At 42.0% G+C, this 22,114-nt stretch overlaps 1 protein-coding gene across 1 annotated transcript in view; it reads right to left on the reverse strand.

The window, feature by feature from the left end:
- Dlc1 (DLC1 Rho GTPase activating protein) overlaps nucleotides 1-11,222 on the reverse strand; it is a 45,122-nt gene extending 33,900 nt beyond the window's left edge. Inside the window, exon 1 of the mRNA XM_042701322.1 lies at nucleotides 10,936-11,222. Coding sequence (XP_042557256.1) covers nucleotides 10,936-10,972 — 37 coding nt within the window. The 5' untranslated portion in view covers nucleotides 10,973-11,222. The remainder of the gene's footprint in view (nucleotides 1-10,935) is intronic.
- Between the last annotated feature and the right edge of the window lie 10,892 nt (nucleotides 11,223-22,114).

The raw sequence follows: 22,114 nt of genomic DNA on the forward strand, positions 1-22,114 counted from the left end.
ATCTTACTTCCAATTAACCACTAAAAAACCAGATGTGGAGCTGGAGCTGTGCCTGAAGTGAGCCATGAGGCCCCTGACTGTCAGAAAAAAACAAACACCACAAAATAAACTTTCTACTGACCCATGCTACGTTGGGAGAGAGAATGAAGACTTACAGAATTGCCAACTCTCTTCCTGTAAGGCAGGTTCATTCCTTTAGCAAGAAACAAAATTTAAACTAGTAAAGAAAAACATTCACCTAACACTTTAGTCACCTTAATATCTGCCTAGGCTAGTTCTGGGGACTTCTGGTGGCCAGGGTATGATTTTTTTCCTTGAGGATATGTGAGTGGTGGTGTGAAAACAAAGAGGAGGATATTTAAAATAAATAAATAAATATTCCCCACTGGGCAAAAATGCCATCTAAATAGACAAATACAATGGAAACACAATGAGTCTTTTATACCTGGGCTTTTGCTAAGCAAGCAACAGACAAATGTGTTAAGGAGGAAACAGGAAATTTTTATTGGAAGCAGCTTTAGTCCTTGGTCAATTCACAAAGCGGTTCTGCACTGTTAGCTTAATAAGGACCAGGAGACTCTGTGCATGGCTGGAAACCATTAGGCCATAGGTACACATTTCCTGATATGATGAGATGTCCCCATTTCCAGTTATCCCTTTAAGTCGGCAGAAACCCCCTAAACCCATCAGCATTCTGCTGGGCTCAGTTGATCCTACTGATTGGGTCTAAGTGGGATAGTGTTCCTTCCTCTTTTTATCTGCTGAAGGGTCATAGTGGAAGCTCTCATATTCTTTCCTTCTTCCCCAACACACCCAGCAAATTAGGACAAATGCAAACGTAAGTTGCATTTGTTTCTTAAATGCAATATATAGAATCACAGTAATACTGCAAACATTTGGGCACCTGCCTTATCCCTTGGATTTCCTGACAAAATTATGGGTAAAGGCTCATGGAAAAGTTGGTGCTTTCCCTGCTACAGAGTGCTGCCTTCGCTCTAGGCAAGCAGTCAGTCAGGGCTTTCTGATCCAAACAAAAGTTCCTTACAGATTCCTACATCTAGATGGAAGATTGCTCATTGATTCTCTACAATCTAGGCAAGTCTGAAGGGCTATCCTGCAGGTGGACACAATGACTTTAATACCAGCTCATCTTTACCTGTGGGTGGGTTTCATGGGACAGTTCTGGATAAGCAAATCATGCTTAAAGTAAGGCAAGAGGATATTAGGAGCCAAAAAGCCTGGAAGGGAGCTTTATAAGCCAGGAAGCACTCACTTGCAGGTATTCTGATTTATTCAACAAAGGAGAACACTGATAGGGTACTATGTAAAAGCTTACATTTACCCTAAGTAATATCAATGTGGTCATAAAACATACCCAGTTTTACTTTTGTTCTGGATTCTTTCTGTAGATTATCCCAATAGTCCTAATTGAACACCGGTATAGTTCTTCATCCTAACAAATCCTACCTGGTCCAAAAGGATCTCTGAACCACATTGATTTTATCAACCACCTACTTCATTTCAGTCACAATTCAGATTGCTTTTTGAGATGCAATCCACCACCTCACCCTCCAGTGAAATCCCACAGGCCTCCTGACTTGGCCTCTCTGCCAGTCCCTTTAGCTCTTGGAAGGCAGGCCTCCGAACACAAGCTCTGAAGTTCCCAGAGTACCCCACACTCTCTCTCTCCTGCCTTCAACAAATCCCTACTTCACCCATTTGTGCAAGCCAAAGACTCTTTGCATATTGGAACTACACACATATATGTTCCCGAAGAAGGAAAAGGAAGAAAAGCCACTAATATTTTTTTCTATTAATATTTACCTTTCTTCTATCTATGACTTGAATCCCTTTCTCTTGACATTTATGAAAACAAATGTTAAACACACAACCGCCGAAGACTAGTTATCAGGAGTTAACTATGCAAAATGAATTCCTACTAGAGCTAAGTCAGACAGCTGAATACATGTTTGATATTTATTAAATGCCAATGTTATCTAATCACAGAAAAAGTTCTGACAGCGTCTCGCAGAATTCCTATACTCAGTTGCCTCCCTCCTCAAAAAAAAAAAATCTTCTGCATATATTCTGAAGATTAAAAAGTTCCAAAGCTTCTGGGAGAGCAAGGTCAACTACTCTTTCATGATTTTTAGGCCATGTGGGATTCACCAATATTCATCGAGGTATGTTCTAATGTGGCCATAAATTTATGGAAGTCCATTGGCCTTCATTTTTCCCTTCACTCACTATTTATTGAACTAGGAGTACTGCCAGCTGCACTCAGCAACAATCAAAGACCCAAGTTCCTGTCCTAAGAGGAAGTCAAGTGGAAAGGTAATTCACAGTCCAGTACAATCCTCTGTCCTCAGGAATGAATTCCTTTCCTGTTAGCTATTCTAAGGCCCATGTGTCTGTTAGGTACTAAGAGTGCTGGTCCAGGCAGCACCAACAAGCCCCATTTCATGGGGGAAAGCCAAGGTCTTAACAAGGGTTCTTGTGTCCCCAACAGGAGTTCCTGTATCCCTGCTCTTGACTACATAAATTGCCTCTGACTGCCCAAACTAGCCTCTCCCATCTCTACCCCCCTTCTGTCCCCACATTTATCATTTATTTTCTATGCGTCCTCACTGGGAGCTCTCAAAGGGCAGGATTTTCTATTTTATTCTGTCATCTATCCCCAGTACCTATATTACTTTGTGGCAGAGTACTCAACTCAAGTATTACAAAACAACAACAACACTAATCTGATTTCCATTCTGGTAAAATTATCTTAATTTTTCCAACCAGGACATACAAAAAATACATTTTGTGTTGTACCCTGGTACACACATAATTGTATGCAAACAGATAAGTACACGTTCCAGTAAATACAGGTGTGCATGTATGTTTCTGTAAAACTGAAGTGTCTGGCCACACAGTAAGGGATGTAGTGTTATATTTTGCTGCTCCCGAAGTTTCTGACTCCTATTTCCTTTATCCTTCCAAGAGGATATCCTCTAGAACAGGTTCTGGTCTTTCAGTTAATATTCTAGATTCCTCATGAATTAGACGGACACATTCTTTTTCCCTGAAAATATCACATCATTACAAACTGCTTTTGAGTTGTTTCCCAATGCTACAAATTTATCAAAATTATTATTAAAATATACCATTTGCTTTTTAATAGACCAATTTCATCATCTCATGAAGGCTGTATTATCACAGAGAACATAAAACTAAAATATATTTGCTAATGTATATACCCATAGCCCTCATACTAAATGTTCACAGGAAAGTATTTCTGTGCATAGGAAACTGGGTTTTTTGTTTGTTTGTTTTCTTAATGGTCTTTATGTTTGTGGGTTTTCTTCTACCAGCTGGAGTCGCCAGCAGCAAGGCCTGGGGAAGTGAGAAAGCTGGTCCAGAGTTTGGATCGGCCATATACTCCAGGAAGGTTCCAGAGCTATCCAGCTTCCTAAGCCATCCAGCTCTAGTCCTGACTGCAGCAGCGGTAATCAAATCATATGCCCTCACTTTTAAATCACCAGACTAGTTTCTCAGTACTAGTAAGAAATAGAAATCTGATGCACCTACTTTCTCCCTTCCTGCTTGAAGACTGAAGACAGATATGCTTGCTTTCTAGTAAAGAACATTCCTAGAAACAATAAAGGGGAGAACTCTTTTTTTTAACCTTATGACGCATGACAACTTAATAAATGGTTTTGCTGTGAAAGAAGGAAAGAAACCTTGGTAGAAACACTCGGCAAGGCTGTGCTAGGGATTAAAAGCACTTGAAGTGACACTTTAGTAATGAAGAAATTAAATCAATTGTAATTCCCTTGGGGGATCACTTTGTACAAGGGTTTGCAAAGTACTGCTCTTAACATATAACCCATGAAAAGGCAAATAGCACACATCATAAGGAAGTATTCTTCTCCTACTCAGTAGCATATGAATATAAGTTCATGAGTGACAGGCCTATCAGTCAGGCACTCGAGACTCCATGCTGAGCCATTGATTTCTAAGCATAGAAAACATCTCCCAACTAATCAAAAACTGGCATCTACTTCCTCCAGAGGTCCAACTGAAACATGAATAATCTATTGAAAAAATGGGTACTGTATCATCACCTCCATTTCATCTCAGTCTGAGATAGGACAAACACCTTTGGTATATACATACACACATACACACATGCACACACATACACAGAGCTAGAATTCTGTATCAAATATTCATACACTCCAAATTACACACTAAGAAAAAAATTGTTTGGAATCTCAATGCTACTTTTTGTTGTTGTTTTGTTTTGTTTTTGTTGGTTGAGGGGCTTGAACTCAGGGCCTGAGTGCTGTCCCTGAACTTTTTTGCTCAAGGCTAGCACTCTACCACTTTGAGCCATAGCTCCACTTCTGGTTTTTCAGTGGGCTATTGGAGATAAGAGTTTCATGGGACTTTTCTGCCTGGGCTAGCTTCGAACTAGTTATCCTCAGATATCAGCTTCCTAAGTAGTTAGGATTATAGGTGTGAGGCACGGGCAGCCACACAGTACTAGTGTTTTAAAGACAACAACTGCATGGTTTAAGATCCAAGAAAAGAAATGATCTAAGTGGTACATTTTTAAGGGCCCTTGTTTTCCTGAGTTTTTCTTTAGTAAAGGGCAGCAGATGTTTTAAGATTATACAATCCATTTCCTTTACAATTTATCAAAGGCAAACTACAAACCTAGAATAACCCCTATCCTTAACATGAGGCTGGCACACACATAGTCTTCCCTGACCCTCCCCTACACATCTATTTTAGCAACGTTTATTCTCATAAAGCCAGCTGGGCCTTGGATTTCACCCTCAGTCCTATGGTGCTAAACACAGGAAAAATAAAGATCTTGAGCAAATTGTGGTATTCTGAAAACATTGGATTCAAAATAAAAATGATGGCAAAGCATTCAAAACAATTTAAAACAACAAATCCTGTTCAACCATGTTTTAGTTCCTTCTGACAGAGGGCAATCAAAAAAGGAAATATTGTTTTAGTAAAGACTGGTAGAAATAAAAACGTGGGATTCTGTTTAAAGGTGTAAGCCACTGATCCCTCCTTATGTCTAACAAGAATACTAACCAATTTGATGTGTCCATTTCTTTGTTTTGTTTGAGGTGGAGTGGAGTTCAAACCTATGAACTCTACTATATCCCCAGCCCCACACAATTAGTTCGGTGTCTAAGAAATGTTTCAACAAAAACCATGACTTCCTATCTTCTAGATGAACTAATAAGCTCAGGACACCCAGAGTCCCCAGGCCCACAGAACCTAATTCTAATTAGTGGTTGAAATTTAACATCTATTTAATTCATCTGCTTAATTTCCGACAAGCCCTTCCCTAGGAAAGATCCTCCTTTAGTTGCTCTCCACTCCTTGTTTAAACAGGCTGGCAGGAAGTGGTCTGAGACTCCATTCAGCTCACAATGACCTTGGACTAGGCCCTCCAGCATCCAAGCTGCCCCACAGCAGGGAAGAGACACTGTTTTCCCAAGCTTCCTTTGCAAAGCTCTGGAATTTCCCACACAATGACTTTTACAAATGTATAATAAGCATTATATAAAATCCCTTTTCCAAACTATAAAGCTTGGAAAAGGCTCTGGGTGGGCACTGTTTCTCAAAATTCAGGACACAAAAGACAGTTTGGGGATTTCGACAGCTTCTATCTACTTGGTCACTGAGCTAACAAAGTACTCAAGGTGACAGTAAGACAGCCACATCTCTTCATCTCCAGCTTCCTAAGTGCTACGAGCCAGGGAAGTGGCTCAGGGTGTGGAAAACTTCTGTCCCTAAGACATCCTTTGGAGACTCCAGCAGGAGGAGGAAGGCGCCTCGGTGACAAGAGTAGGAAGCGACCTCTAGTCCTTTGCAGGGCCCTCAAAGGTGGGCAGGCGACAGAACAAAATGTGGATGGGAGGTGACAAAGGCATCTGAGGATTCAGCTCCACAGACCTCTGACTTCAATAATTAGCTTTAATTTTTCTCCTGGTGGGGGAAGGGCAGACATGAAAAGGCCAACTAGGAGAGTCAAGAGTAAGGGACAAAGGGCCCAAGGTCCACTAGGAAATGAAATCTAGTCACAGAAGAGAAACCACCCCACTACGATGAAGAGCAAGATACACCTTGAGCAGAGGTCTGTTTCCCTGGGGTGCCCAAGATCTTCATTTCCCAATAAACAGGCATTTTTCAAAGTACCACTCATGTTATTTTCAAAGCCTTCTAGAATGCTTTCACTGAAGACAAAGTGTGCAATCCAGTGTAATCAATACATATAAGACTTTGAGAAAAAACGGTATCTTGAATCCCTTACCCAAAAGTTAAAGGCAGAGGTGATGTCTCCATTCACCAGGCCTTGGAAACAGAAGGCCAAAACCACTGCCCAAGTCATTCTCAAACCTTACCTTATAGCAATCTATGATCACACCCTCTACAACTGCAATGGATCATTCTAGAAAAGTCTGACTACTTGAGGGGTCTCTAAAACTACACTGGCTACATTTGCAGGGCTTTCTTCCTGTCTGCCACTAATTGAGATGGTAAGGAAGAATTCCTAATTAAAGTTTCCCTGGAGATTTCCTACCCCTTATCATTGATCAAGATAATCTTTTAACAGTAACTGGGGCTCACAGCTGGGAAAGGGCTGACAGTCAGGGCCAGCCCTTATCACTTGGAACCACACCCCTTCCACTTTAACGGAATCTCTCTACAAGAGACACCCCCCCTTCCCAGTTTTAGTTATCCACCCTCAAGTGAGATCTGAACATTGTAAATGGAAAATTCCAGAAAGTGAGAATTTATAAGACTGAACTTTTATTACCGAGTCATAATGTCCTATTTTATTATGTTATTTATCTCTCATGGTGTGTAATTTATAAAACTTTTTCATTAATATGTATGTTTAAGAAAAATATTGTGCTGGTAAGATTTGGTACTGTGTGTGGATTCAGGTCTGCACTGGGATTCTTGAATGTGTTCCTTCAGGAAAAAGGAGGACTGTTGTAATTGGAGAAAACACCCAGGCATGCTTATTCTCAGTAGTAATCAATTCCTGTAAACCATCTTTTTTACCCTATAGCCCTGCTCTGCGTAGAAGAGGAATAATGCTCAAGTTTCCATTCCTCCATGGCCCAAGAGCCAGAAATAGAGATGGCTGTGAAAATCTGTTCCAGAAAGGCACCTTCCTTCTCTTTTCACAGTCCAGAAGAGGAACTTGGGGATATATTCCTTAGGACAGAGTAGCTGGCTTTTTAGATTTGACCTTGACCCCTTCCACCCCCCCACCCAGGAAAGGAACTCTTTCTTGTAATGCCTTGAATACTGCATAGACTTTTTTTTCCCCCCCTTTGCATTAAAGCTTCCAAACTAGGAGTTTGAGAAGCAGGCCCTAATTAAAAAAAGAAAAGAAAAAAGGTACTTAAGAGATTCAAGAGGTGCAAGTGAGCTTACAAATTAAAGCAATTCTCTTGGTTCCTAACTCATATCACTCTTAAATCACTGGGCTGCAAATATTGAAGATGAAAATCATCTTTCTTTCTGGGTCTGCTTTATAATCTCAAGGATAGGTTTGGCACAATGTGAGTCTGAATGCCAGTCACACCATGGGGTCAGGGTTTGCTCTGATGTTCCAAAGCACTGAGTTAAGTTTTTTACTGATTTGGTAATATCCAGGGAGGAAAAGGAAACATCTGAAGCTATTTTTACTTTTGCAGGTCTTCTGACTGGACAGGGTGAATAGCAGGGTGGATCAAGCATTGTCTGGAGCCCTTCTGGATCTTTTTTTTTTTTTTTTTTTGTATGGCCTCATTTCCGTCTTCCTGTTGCTAGGAAGGAGAATTAGGCATGAGAAACTTGTGTTTACAGTACAGGACCATCCTGTCTAGAACAAGGCCCTCTTCAAAGAAGTTCTATTCACTTTGCTCACTGTACTTTGGATGTCCCCATTCTCCTGAACCCTTCCCTAAATATTTTCACATCTAAGTCATAAAAATACCACTCACATCTAAACACTGCATCATGGCTTAAAATCACCATAGGGACACCCAAGGAAACCTAAGTGCTTATTTTCGTATTTTTTATTTTTGGATTTATATAGTGACTTATTTAAAGAAAATATCTAGCTGGGCTCTGGTGGCTTCTGCTTGTAATCCTAGCTACTTAGGGTGCCGAGATCTGACTATCACAGTTTGAAGCCACTGAGGCAGAAAAGTCCATGACACTCTTATCCCAATTAATCACCAAAAAAGCCAAAAGTTTAACTGGGGGCTCAAGTGATAGAGTGCTAACAAAAAAATCTAAGTGACAGCACCCAGGCCCTCAAGCTCCAGGACCTGCACAAAACATATTATTTAACACCAATAGTTTATTTAATCGCAATACATCAACACATCAATATTAGGTCTATTTTCAAAAGCACCCACAAACACCACTTTTTAAGTAAAAGTACCCTTAAACTTTGCTTGGTCTTTGTTCTCTGAACTACAACACAGAACAACAAACAAAAGCTTTAGGGTTCAAAGGCCAATTGTCTTTGCGCTAGAATAATAGAGAAAGCCTTTGATTCACCCAGTATATTAAAACCTGAAAACTCCAACAATCAATTTTGAATTGTCTGTTTCATCTATTCATTCTTTTTCAAAGAGTGAGTGGTGTTTCTAATATGATTTATGATTAGGAAATTAAAACACGTGTCACCAAATATGCTTTGCTCATGCATTCTAGGGAGAAATTCAAGTTGGAGGCTACTTATTCTGATTTCGTGGCACCAGGACAACAAATTGGTCAGCCTACTTGAGCTCCTACATCATTAAAGACCAAGGATCATGCAGCTTAAATGAAAATAAAGTCAGGTTTTGCCAAAAGCAAACATGAAGAAAAAAAAAAACAGCTGGGAAAGAAAGTCAGCGTGCTGTACTTCATCTCAAACGTTCTGAACAGTCATGCTAATGAAAAAATTCTGTGCCCAGGCTTGGACTGCACTGTGAATCTGGCACACTACAATAAACGTGAGGACAGGCAACTGCCAGCACTTTCTGAGAAAAAGCTCGAAATAGCTGTTGGATGCACATCTGCTACCCATTTGACATTCGTTCCTTAGGACTTTAGTGCTTCTATTGGGGGGTGGGAGCTGCTGCCTTGCAGGACACCCCTCTGACCATCTGCCGCAATCCGCCTGCCAAGTGGGCACTGGGTGCCTCCATTCATCCCACCCCTATGATTTGCAAATTATCTCCGCAGAGGACCAGCCTGCAGTCCAGATGGATGCTGAATTAGTCAACCTCTTGGAGCCGCTGATAGACGTACATTCTGGGCCCTGCATTCTGCTGGGCTATTATTTTCCTTCATCCTCCATCGGCCAGCAGAATTTTGGAGGAAAAAAATAAAATAAAAAGTAACTTGAGACTCAGTATTCTGCCCTCTCCAGAGCTGTGACTTTTTTTTCTAACCAAATGCGTCACAAGTATGGTAAGGGATAGCTGCTGCCCTCCTCTGAATCACCAGCCACCGCTTACAACAACCTCTGTCTCCTAAGAAGGAGCCGATTCGTGACCATGTTGGCGGGTCAGCATCAGACACCTTACAAACAGCACCAGGTCCTGGCATCCTGACAACCTCCACGCGTGTCAATAACGGTCTTTATCCTAGCGGGGTGGAGGGCGGACCCACACTAAAGTAGTGTCACTACTTAGGGTCGCCCATCTATCTGTCAGGTTCAAGACCCAGGATTCCCGCGGCCAGTCGGCGATGCAGACAGTTCCACACGCGGGGTGGATTTGCTGCGGCCGGAATTAACTCCCGAAAGATGAAAGGTTGGGTTCCCTGACGCTGGACTTGGGGACAGGGACACAGAGCGGGGCACGGTTCCAAGAGGCTGTCGCCTCGATCTGAACACACACACACACACACACACACACACAAGAGGCTGTCGCCTCGATCTGAACACACACACACACACACCCCCAAGAGGCTGTCGCCTCGATCTGAACACACACACACACACACACACACACACACACACACACACACACACACACACACACACACACACACACACACACACACACACACACACACACACACACACACACACACACACACACACACACACACCTCGTGTCGGGAAGCCGGCTTCCTTCCTCTCCGCGGCCCACGATCTAGCCTGGCCAAGGGCGTGGGCATCTTGTGGGATTTTGCCGGAATAGGGTCCAATGACCCAGCGGGCGGTGGGAAAGTTCAGCCTTCCCAGTCAGCCCTCCCGCAGCCCCCGCCGGAGCCGGGACGCGGCCTAGAGGAGGACCTTCACCCTCTCCAGAAACCATCAAACCCAGACTTCCCCGGACCAGACTCGGAGACTGCGCAGCTCTAGATCTAGACAGAAAAAGCAAGCAAGCAAGCAAGCCCCGCTTAAACTTCGTGTGTGTGTGTGTGTGTGTGTGTGTGTGTGTGTGTGTGTGTGTGCGTGTGAATAAACTTTCAAGCAGTGCCACCGGAGTCTACAATGTCCCCTAAGGAGTCTCCTCCTTGCAGACAGCAGGGCACCGAGCCGAGGACGACCCCCTCAGGAAAGCAAGGTAGCCAGGGAGTCACGCTGTGCCCCCGGGGGGCCAGAGGCCAGCCAGCCGGGCGGATTTAGAACGAGAACAGCAGAGCCCTCCCATCTCGGGGGGTCCCCCCGCCGGGCCCTGGCAGGCCCCCCCCCCGACTCCGGCAACGCATGGCCAATGGACAAGATCCGAAATCCAATCTCCTTCCCAAGTTCTTACACACACACACACACACACACACACACACACACACACACACTTCTCATCAAGCCATTCAAAAGCTCCGGACGACAGGCACCGACTGGGCCAGGCGGGGGGACACCGACTCCGCGGGGGCGAACCCCCCCCCCGCGCCCCCCAGGCCCGCCTGCACGCTTACGTGTGAGGATCATGGTGCCCGGCTGGTCCCTGCACATCAAGTGCGGGGCACAGCGGCAGGGGCACCGACGGGAAGTCGAGGCAGCCCGCAGCAGCTTGGATCCCGTGCCAGGTCCCACGGTGGCGGCACCCGGGACACGCGCCCTCGTGGTACTCAGCGCATCCTCGCTCACCCGCCCCGTGCCCCTGGCCGCAGGTCCGGGCAGAACGCGAGTGTTCACGGCGATCGAGAAGGGCGAGCGCTCCGGGAGCCGGGCGAGGCGCTCCGGCACTGCTCGGCCATGGCTGGCGGTCGGAGAAGAGCGCGCTCGCTCGTACCGGCAGCCCGAGCGCACTGCCAGCCGCGCGCCCCGCCGGCCGCGCCCTCCCGCGGGGCCCGCCCCGAGGGGTGGGACCACACCTGGCGGCACCGCCTCCTTCCACGGCGGGTTCCACGGCGGGGGCGGGGCACCGGGCCGCAGACCTGGACGCTCCTCGGGCTCCGCCTGGCGCCCAAGCTCCGGCCGCCCACTCCTCGCCGCAGGGGTGTGGGCCGCCGCAGGGCGCCGCCAGGCCCCGCCCACCACGAGACCCGCCCACCACGAGACCCCGCCCACAGCCCTTCTCGCCCCTCCCTGGACCCGCCCCTCGCCCCCTCCGCCCCAGACTGGAATGTTTCCTCCCAGCCTTTAAGTCTGCAGCGGGTAGCGCCTACAAGTCGCCTACCATTGGCCTCGGGGGCAAAGGCGAAAAGCTAGAGTTTACTTAGTGGAGAAGTCTTGGCTGGAGCCTGGAACACCCCGCACGTTCCCTCGTACTTGGTGGCCCTGGACATGCTCTGCCCTCTGTGTGTTCGCCTTTTTTTCCGGCGGGCTTTGCAGAAATTTGCGCTAAGGAGATGGGGCATGGATGGGTGTCTCCTGATGGGTGGAATGGGGAAGGAAAGTCCTTGTGTGGGGGACGTTCCTCCGTCCTGGCTGAAGCCCGTGGGTGTGTAGCGTGAGGCGGAGGGCGCCCTCACCGGCCTTTGGACTGCAATCCAGCCCATCTCGGGAGCTGTTAGTGCTCCACCACGGTCGGGCTGGGTCCCAGACTGCAGGTTTAGAGTCTCTGATGAGATTCTGAGGTTTGGTTTTTCCACAGCCCTCAGGTGAGTGACACTGCGTGGTTTGAAAGCTCCTATCATCATAAGAAGGCCCTTTTTTGAAGATCACAATAGAATACAATCACGATCATGTCTTTAAAAAAAAATTCAGGCCAGAATTTCATGAACATTTACTATCTCTGGATAAGGAAAATTACTGACATAAACTCAGTTATTCTGTTTGGAAGAGCGAGTTTACTGCTTTCTGATGTTTTTCTTTGATACAGCAACATGCAGAAGACACCAGGAGCCCTTCTGTCCTGAAGAGTGCTTTCTACTAAAGAAAGCTTCCCAACAAACAAAATAAATGCTAGACGTGAGATATAAAGTAGTTAAGGGGGTAGAAAAGAGGAGGGTAGAATTGGAATTTAGTCTCTCTTTTAGCTTAACATATATCGATTTCATCACCTGAGTTTCAGATCATAAGAACAAGCCTCTTCTCACCTCCATTTTGTTGGTGGTGTTGTTGTTTGCCTTGGATCTTGAACTCTGTGCTTGGGTGCTGCCCCTGAGCTCTTCAGCTCAATGCAAATGCTCTACCACTTGAACCACAGTGCCACTTCCAGTTTTCTGGCCGTTTATTGGAGATAAGAGTCTCACAGGCTTTCCTGCTCAGGCTGGCTTTGAACTATGATTCTCAGCTCTCAGCCTCCTGAGTAGCTAGGATTACAGGCATGAGCCACTGGCAGCCGGTTTTCAAAATAAAATCTCTAACTCTGGCACTGGCTTCTTAATTTACCCAGAATTCAACTTTGGAGAGCATGAGTACCACTCAAAAGATTCTGTCTCCCCAGAGTTTTTCCCCATTCAGCTACTACTGGGGACATAAGGGTAATCAAAGGCATGCATGCCAGGCCCCTGCCTGATGACAGTTTATAGTCTGACTGGAGGTGCAAGAAGAGTATATAAAAAAGAACTAGAGGCTCTAAGTTCAAACTAAAAAGAAAGTCCATCGATACTTCTGAGCATCTCTCCCAGAGTATACCGATTTTTAGAATAAATTGTTGGGAATGTGGCTTAGTGGTAGAGTTCTTGCCTAGCATGCATGAAGCCCTAGGTTTGATTCCTAGTACCACATAACCAGAAAAAGCCAGAAGTAGCTCTGTGGCTCAAGTGGTAGACAGCTAGCCTTGAGTACAGAAAGGCTCTGGGACAGTGTTCAGGCCCTGAGTTCAAATCCTAGGACTGTCAAAAAGAAAAGAAAAAAAATGAATGGTTAATGCTTCTATTTTACATGAACATTTATGGTTGACTGTAACTGAATTAGGTGTTTTGGAATCAGCATCCCTGATAACACCCTGACCTCCCATACAGTGTTCATCCTTTCAGAATAAATGTTAACCTTCACACCTCAATCCTCTTCTTGATTATTGATGCTGATTTTCCTGGATCTTCCTCATTGTGCTGTGTGGCTTGCTCATAATGTAACATTTCTCTTTGTGATATTCTGGTTTGCATTTGGCTTTCACTGAATGTTTTCTATTCTTTTGTCTACTGACAAAGCCTGTGACTAAGACCAGACTCTAATTTTCATAGTTTTAATTCTTTCCTAGTGTAATAATTGAAAGTAAGATTTTTGGAGCCGGACCCTTACTAGTTTTGTGATGAATAGGTCATTTAGATCCTGAAAAATTCTGCTTCTTCATCTTCCAAAAAGGAGGTCTAAGCCAGGCATCAGTGGTTTATGCCTATAATCTTAGCTGTGCAGGAGACTGAGATCCAGGAATCTTGATTCAAAGCCAGCCTAGGCAATTTGTGAAACTCTTATCTCCAACCAATCACCATAAAGTCAGAAGTAGAGCTGCAGCTCAGATTAGAATCATAGCCTAATCAGTGGTAGAGCATCAACCTTGAGTGAAAAAGCTAAGGGTGAATTCAAGCCCCAGTATGTGTGTGTGTGAGTGTGTGTGTATGTGTGTGTGTGTACATATATATATATATATATACATATATATATATACATATATATATATATATGAAGTATAATGTTACATCTCATGGGGTTTTTATGTGGCATGGATAATAATATTGCATGTAAGCACTGAGGACATAATAAGAATGCAATGGAGTGGTGGCTCTTACTACTAATATATATAGCCGTCCTCCAGGGATTGGTTCCAGGACCCCTTCCCTACTTCCTCAAGTACTAAAATGCCCAAGTGTCTTATACAAAATGGCATAATATTTGCCTATGACCTATATACATTCTTCCACATACTTGAATCCATCTCTAGATTAATTATGGTAAGAATTCAGTATAAATGCTAGGCGAATAGGTGTTACACTGGATAGTGTAGGGAACAATAACAAAAGTCCGTACATGTTCCAGCACAGATACAATTTTTCCCTAAATATTTTCATCAGTGGTTGATGGAATCCATGGGTAGGGATGCTGCACTGCTGAAGACCTAATTGTCTCATTAAATGGGCACCTCAAACAAGAACATGAAATTCCTATTTAACAAAGATCCAGGAGGAGTGCCAGCTATGGTGGTACATGACTATAATCTCAGCTTCTCAGGAGATAGATAGCAAGATCCCAACTAAAAAGACTAGAGCTGTGGTTCAAGAGGTACTTTTCTAGCAAAAGCAAGAACTTGACTTTAACCTTTGTGAAGAAGCCTTTACAAGGTGCAGGAAAAAAGGAATGGAAAAGTTAGTAAGAGTGTGGCTAAATAGTGACATTTACTAGATGGAAGAGGATCACCAAAGTCAATTTAAGCTTTAGCTCATCACCTTAGCTTTCATTAGTGTCATAAGGAGCTGACTTTACAGTACATTTTTCACCCGATCCACCTGAACTGTACTCTTGATATTAAAACTCAGAACTCAGACACATTACCATTGTATTGTATTTCATTTTCTCTCCAGCAATCAGAGTCCTCTGAAAGGTTTCAATATGTGAGAAAAAGAATCTATCAAAACGATGTTTGATTTTGTGCTAGGTTCACCAAGTATTTGTTCTCAATGGCAGAGTAAAAACAAAACTAATCAAAATGACTTGACCCAGGACTGGACCGCTCACTTCCTCAGCTGGGTATCAGCTACCCGGAAGTTACTCACAGTGGCATCTCAGCCCCTCTCTAGTTAATCCCCCCCCCCCCCCCCCCATATCCAACCTTGGTATTGCCAAAGAAAGAAAATTCCCATAGCTGACTATTAAAACATGAGACAGGAAGGAGTGACAGAGAAGGCAACCTATTTAATGCTCTTTTGGTTCATATTCTAACCATTGGAATTAGATATTATTATTGTCATAACACACCATCTTGCTTTTCCCCATCTTCTGTACTTCCCCTGGCCCCATCATAATGCGTTAAAACAAATAAGCAAACGAATACATAAGCAAAAACTTCAAATATCTACAGTGGCTCAGGCACATAACGTTAGTGAGTAAACCAGCCAAATGGGATAGTGAGAATGGGGAGATAGAACCCCTGTAGAGGGGCTGTCAGTTACAATGCTTGTAAACCCAACAACCTCAATGTGTTGGGTTTGACTTTTTTTTTAACCCCTCTCCTCCCTTCCCATTTTGTCATTTCTCTTTTTGTTTGTTTTGTTTTTGGGGAGGAAGGGGTACTGGGAATCAAAACTATGGCCTTTCATAGTCCTGGCAAGATCTCTACCACTAGGCTACAGGATCAGCCCTGTTTGTATATTTTGTAACAAAGTTTCCAATTTTTAGAAGCTGGAAGCGAATTTAAAAATTCTAACCACATTTCAAGTAATTTCAACTTGGGGCAGTGAGTTCAAACCTCTGCCTTAGTGATAGGAGCCAAGCAATGGCTCTGGAAACTTCTTTGTCTCTCCTGGGAACCAAAAGACTGAGCTTGGAAAATGTTGTAATATAATTAGTGTTCAATGGAACATTGTGAAATTAGTAGGGAAAATAATTTTGATTTGTAATACTCGAAGGAATATGACAAAGAAAAAAGGCCTGAAAATAATGTTAAACAGTTTTCAATTAAGGAATGTAATTCTATTTGTAACTGAATGTGTCTCTTTAAAACACTCATTTACTTTCAAGCTTCAGTGACCCCTAGTCTATTTTCTTCCCATTTCTTTACCCTAACTACTATTTGGCCTTTTGGAAGCTTTTGTAATCCATATTCAAGAGTAGAGGATGTAGAAAAAGAGAAGGAGCAAAATATGTAAGCAGTGGAATAAATCGAGCCCTTTGTAATTTTACCTGGAGTGACTGTTTTGTTCAGTTTGATCTTTTACCATTACACTTTTGAACAATTCAAATTCAGAATTCTACTGAATTTAATAAGAAGTCTGTTTCTTCATAAATATGATAAATTTATGACAGATATTTTCTTTTTAGATAATCCCTTAATTTCCACATATGAACATAGTGCTTTCATCATTCAAATGAATATTGATTAAACTCTACGAAAGGCCTTATATTCGGTGGAACAAAAACATGAAGATTTGTCTTAAGGAGAAAAGCTCTTGGGTGGAGAGCAAGACAGAGAAGTTTGTGACAAGGAGCTTGGTAGAAGTGAATTTCCCATTGCAATGCTTTCCTGAGATATTTATCATTTTTACAGTAGAATTTTCTTAGGAAGTCTAGTTCACTTGAAGGAACAGGCAAGGGATTAGCACAGACGTTACTTAACATACAGAGAAGACAGACCTGATATCCAGGAGTGTGGGCACATAATCATTCCCCCTAACACACCCCTGAATTTCATCTTTGCCAGTGATCACTTCAGTATTTTCATGTGTCTTCTGACTACCTGAAGACCAAGCAAGTAGAATATAAAATATAAAAAATAAAAAAGGTGATCACTTGAGTCCAAGAAACCAATTAGGCTGCTTTTCTCACTGAATTAAGCAATATAAGGGCTTTGATTCTTTGTCTCATCTATTAGCCTCAGTTTTAATAGTTCTTTTTGAGTAGTAGATAGATGATGGACAATGATATTTTACTTGTTCTTTTTTAATGATTGACTAGAAATATACTTAAGTAGTATTCTCTGTATGATCTTGAAGCCAAAAATGCTAAGACACACACCAATTAACAAACAACATCTTAGAGTCCTTTTTTTTTTTTTTTTTTTTTTGGTACTAGTCCTGGGGCTTAAACTCAAGGGCCAAGACACTTTCTCTTAGCTTTTTCAGTATATTATTTTATATAAATAGGAAGAGGCGCTTAGGAATTGCACCTTTGTGATTCTCTCCTGAGACTATCCTTTCTTTTATCTCACTGTATGCAATATCTAGAATCCTGTGTTATCTCTTAGTTTTTTTCCTCAAGGCTGGTGCTCTAGTACTTGAGCCATACCTCTATCAGCTATTTGCTAGATAGAGATGAGAGTTTCATGGACTTTACTTACCTGGCTGGCTTTGAAATTCCATTCTCATGTCTTAGCCTCCTGAATAGATAGGATTACAAGTGTGACCCACAGGCAGCCTTTCTTGCTTTATTTTTAATGATAAATTTCACAGTGTACTCAAACATGATTCTATCAAAAAGATGCCCTGCTTACAGTGAGATTTCCACAGGAACCTGGTGCCAGAAAACTAGCAGAGCTAAATTAAAGGCCTAGATACATTGCTTTAAAATTTTTTTTATTTTGTTTTTTTCTTATAGATCAAAAATGTTGGATGGTTTATTATTTGTTTGGTATATGTGTCTCAATAGGAAGACAAATTAATGGTTAGTAATTAGGTACTTTTTCATGCCAGTTAAGGTTTTAATTTTCTGTCATATGTATTCTTCACTTTTTAATCTAACAAAAATTATTTTTTAATTAAATTATGCAAGCCAAGAAATTAAAAAGATATTTTCCTGCTGGTGTCCCAATAGCTACATTTTAAATCCCAGACCCCTTATTCTGTCAGATTTCTTGCTCTACGTGTTTGTATGTAAAGATTCTTCCCAATCACCTGCTAAGTTTTCTTTTTGCTATTTTCTTCCTTTTTCTGTTTTGCATTTTTAAAATTGTTAATGTAAAGGTGATATACAGAGAGGTTGCAGTTTTATAAGTCAAATAAAGAGTACATTTCTTTGACTTGCACAAGTTTAATATATCCTAACAAACAAACAAATATGGGAAGATCTATATGTTTTTCAAGAACTCAGTACAAGGTTAACAGCGGCTATGTTCAGCCATTTACTTGGTAGGCAAAAGCTATGTTGAGCTTTTCATAGTTACCTTAAGCCCTGACTTGGAGCATCAATATTCAGGTGTCAGTCTGGAGCATCTTACAATAATTGCCCAGTATAATTTCAAACATCAGACAAAGGTTGCTCCTGAGTGTATTTCAACATGGATAAGGATTGTGTGTCTCTTTCTTTATGCTGAAAAAGTGAAAATGCTGCAAGGTAAGTTTGGGGAATTGCTTGAAAAAAATAATGAAAATAATAAACGATTCCCTCTTCTGGCTGCTAATTACAACGTGTTGGACCACTACCCTGTCCTTTCTGGAAACCCCCACGCTGTTCCAGGTTATTAACTTACTTTAACAGTCAGCAAGACAGTGGAGCCCCAGCAGACCGGCAAGGGTATCTCTTCACGCGTAACTAACTTACTCAATTACCTCTTATTGATTCAGTTGAATCAAGCTGTATTTAGGGAAAACTGCAAGGCAACAAATTAAACATTTTTAAAAATAGATCTGGCTGCACCCTGGTGGCTTATGCCTAAAATCCTAGCTACTGAAGTGGCTAAGATCTAAGAATGTAAATTAAAGCCAGCCAGGAATGTTCATGAGGCTCTTACCTTCAATTAGCCACCAAAAGGCTGGGAGTGGAGCTTGGCTCAAACAGTAGAATGCGAGCCTTGATTGAAAAAGCTAAGGGACAGTGCCCAGGCCCTGAGCTCCATCCCTATTAGCAGTGTGCATGCACATGTATGCACATACACACACACATGTGCACATGCACATGCACGCACACATGCACTCCCCCCCCCCCCATTCAGAAAGATCTGGGAAGAAGACTCATGAATTGTGAAAGACTGACATTTGAGGCTTAATTTGTAGAGAAAGGACTATATGGAACTTCTTTTCCCTATTCTGGTGTTCAATAAACAAATATTTCCATCCTGATCACTATCATGATGTTGATAGTTAACAGAACAAATATAACAAAGCCAAAGAACAAGGCAAAAAAAACAAAAATGTGGAAGGTTATAAAATAAATGTAATAAATAAAAATATAAATAAAATACAACCGCACTACATTTCATAACTGAATTCTCTAGAGGAATTACTCTTTAATAAAAATAATATTTTTATAATATTTTGAGCTACATCAAAAATATTGTCATATGGAAAGGTTGAAAGTAAAAGTTACAAAGAAGAAGATATGCTGGGGAATTAGACTAAAGAAAAGAAAATTAAGATAGTTACTTACATATCAGGAATATAAAGTTTTAATTAAAAAGAGAGAGGTCATAAACCATTAAAAAAAAAAGATAATTTAAGGCAATGGAGAAATTCTAAACCTCCCTCAATGAAACTGGACACTCTTCAATCATTTAAGGATCCAGGTAAGAACAAAGGTGCAGAGGACAGGCAAATTTGCCTTCTTTTGGAGGGTAGGAATATTCATCCTTTCCTGTCCTTGACATGAGAACTTCAAGTTCCCTGTCCATGGGATTCTGGGACTACAGTAGTAGGCGCAGAGGCCTGTTTCTCAGGCCTTCAGCCTTAGCTCTCCCTCTTTAGAGGCCTATGAACTTGAACTGAGTTAGACTATCAGTCTGCTTTCCTTGTTCTCCAGATTGCAAATGGTACATTATGGGACTTCTTACGCTCCATAGTTAAGCCAGCCAATTCCAATATGAAGTTCCATCTATGTATGTATGTATGTATGTATGCATCTATCTATCTGTCTAGGTATCTTTCTATCTATTTCTTTTCTTTTCTTTTCTTTTTTTGAGGGGGGGGGTCCGGTCGTGGGGCCTGAACTCTGGGCCTGGTTGCTGTCCCTCAGCTCTTCAACTCAAGGCTAGCGCTCTGCCACTTGAGCCACAACACCACTTCCAGCTTTTTTCTTTTTGCTTATGTGGTGTTGAGGAATAGAACCCAGAGCCTCAGGCATGCAAGGCAAGAGCTCTACCACTGAGCCGCCTTCCCAGCCCCTCTACCTATTTCTTATGATGTAGTAAGAATGTTTCCTGTTGGGAGGATGAAATCCAAGTTATCATTATGGAAAGGTTTATAATGATTTTTCACTACAGAGAATGAGAGGGAAAAGTAAACAAGGAACTTGAGTCTCAAGGCCATAGGACCGTCCTGGCGGCTTTCAATTTGACCGACCCTGGGTATTTCCCTGCTTCTAAATAATACTTTGAAATCTGCATGAAATTTAGAAAGAATAAAGGAATGTGATTAATGCATTTTTAAATCTTTCCAGGCTGGCCAATCTAAATTGGGGCAAGATAAAGACAAAAGCTTCTGTTAGTGTCTTCTAGAGTGTTGAAAATTTATCAGATGGCATTTATGTAGTTTTCTTTCTTTGCTTGGTCTAATAGTGTGCCTAGCTGCATTAGAACCATAGCTTAGATTAAAACTTTTCTTTTTTCCTTGACAGACTGTCACAAGAGCTGAGCATATCTATTGTATCATTTAGATTTTCTTTTTTCTTTTTTTCTCAGAAGTGAAAATAATACTGCTGGTCTCCTGGGAAAGTGAGGGATCTAACCCAAAACTCTGACCTAAATACATCTCCAGCAAAAATACTGAAAAACAACAGCAAAAGAAACCCAATGGAGCCGCTGCCAGCATCTTTAAATGTGTGTGTGTGTGTGTGTGTGTGTGTGTGTGTGTGTGTGTGTGTGTGTGTGTGTGTGTGTATTTCTTTTTCCTCTTTTCAAAATCAATTTAGTGCTTCTCTGTACTAACACGGTAGGGACCCAGATTATTCTATACCAGGAGCTTAAAATCACGAAAGTTAATTTTTTCACAGCTGCTTTATTTCCTTAGTAGTAAAGCTTAAATTGTTCTGTTGTTGTTCTGTTTGGTTTCTGAAAGCTTCACCTAAAGGCTCTCTTTCCAATTTTAGTATATGTGTTGCCAGAGTAAGCACAACCTAAAGAATAGGGTGACAATGTTCTTATGATACTAATTAGAAATATCTTTTTGTGGTATTGATTAGACAAATCTTGGATCTCACAACACAGAGACCCAATCTCAGCCCTGTTAATCTGATGTAACTAACTAGTCAATTTCCCAAGCTCATTCTGTGCACTTTCTAGTTCAAGTTCTGCCCTACAATCAAGCCTTTGTTCTTAATTTCTTGCTCAAACTGTCTATGAATTCTATTATTTTCCTTTGATTCTACTAAGATTCTTCACAGAAATTCTTCACAGATTCTTCAGCTTCACTAATATTCTGAACATTAATGAGAGCTTCATGTCCTACTTCTAGAACTTGCTCTGACACAATCTTCTTTCCTAGGGAAAATGATATGTCTCAACTTCTTTTCTTGCTCCCTAGCCCTTTACTAAGGCAGTGTCCCACTCAATATCTGGGCAAAATAACACATTATTTGCATTCTGTGTATCTGCTCCTCATCTCAGTCTACAAAATCTGATATGGTTCTTTCCATCTGCATCTTCACTTCTGGACAGCCACCGACCACATAACTATTCCTTAGCTATTTCTCTATTTTTCAGTGGATTGCCTTTCCTTCATCTTCAGAAAGGCAGAGAGATACTGTGTCCTTTACCAGTCTAAATGCCAGTTTGAAGAGCATCTGTATGTCCTTAGAAGGACTGAGATATGAACACACTTCAGTTCCCATGGATTAGGGGGCTGGAATGAAACAAGTGGTTTGGACTTGACAAAAAGTTTCATATACTAACAGTCCCTTAAGTCATCAGACACTTGGCTTAGGAAGCCTTGCTTAACTAAGTGTATTACTTTCAATGTACAGAATGGATGCTTCCTTCTTTCTGAGAACCATACTAAATCTTTAACAAACTCTTCCCAAGTTATCTCTCATGATCTCTCAACTCTGGGCCAATATTAAGTCAATCAATTGACTTTGAAAGGCCTTGTATTGGCCATAAAATCAGCACCACCTGAATGTCTTCAGTAC

The sequence above is a fragment of the Dipodomys spectabilis genome, unplaced genomic scaffold, assembly GCF_019054845.1.
Source record: "Dipodomys spectabilis isolate Male_0828 unplaced genomic scaffold, ASM1905484v1 ptg000009l, whole genome shotgun sequence".
NCBI lineage: Eukaryota > Metazoa > Chordata > Mammalia > Rodentia > Heteromyidae > Dipodomys > Dipodomys spectabilis.